The 494-nt window shown below is 65.4% G+C and overlaps 1 protein-coding gene across 1 annotated transcript in view; it reads left to right on the plus strand.

Annotated features, from left to right (window-relative positions):
* Positions 1–2: 2 nt before the first annotated feature.
* The window catches only part of UBQLN1 (ubiquilin 1), a gene marked incomplete at its 5' end in the record, with an annotated part of 46,100 nt that continues 45,608 nt past the window's right edge, over positions 3–494 (plus strand). The window contains one exon of the mRNA XM_008569057.1: positions 3–131. Coding sequence (XP_008567279.1) covers positions 3–131 — 129 coding nt within the window. The remainder of the gene's footprint in view (positions 132–494) is intronic.

Genomic DNA, 494 nt, shown 5'->3' on the forward strand with positions numbered 1-494 from the left:
CTGCCGCGGCCGAAGGTGCCGGCGCCCCCGGGGCCGCCGCCTCCGCGGAGCCTAAGATCATGAAAGTCACCGTGAAGACGCCGAAGGAGAAGGAGGAATTCGCGGTGCCTGAGAATAGCTCCGTCCAGCAGGTGAGGCCGCCTGGGGCTCGGCCCGGGCTGGGGGTGGCGACAGGACGCCGCCCTCGGCCATTCTCCGGTTCCGTCCCTTCAGCCCAGATGAGGTCCCGTCCAGGTCTGTGGGTTTGCTCCTCGTGACGCCGCAGTGCTCTGTGGCGAGGCGGCGCGGCCTGTTTGTGGGACAGTAATTTCGCTACCAGTGACGTCATCCCGGTGCGCCGTCATTGCGCCTCCTAGGGCCGCGTTGTATTTTTTGGTGAAAGGGGTAAAAAGCTGAACTAACCTACTTGCCCCACGTTCTTTTCAGGCCTTCTCGCCGGACGCGTCTACGCCTGGGCCATGGGGCGGCAGAGGAACGAGGACGCACCCGGGGCT

The sequence above is a fragment of the Galeopterus variegatus genome, unplaced genomic scaffold, assembly GCF_000696425.1.
Source record: "Galeopterus variegatus unplaced genomic scaffold, G_variegatus-3.0.2 Scaffold460, whole genome shotgun sequence".
NCBI classification, from domain to species: domain Eukaryota; kingdom Metazoa; phylum Chordata; class Mammalia; order Dermoptera; family Cynocephalidae; genus Galeopterus; species Galeopterus variegatus.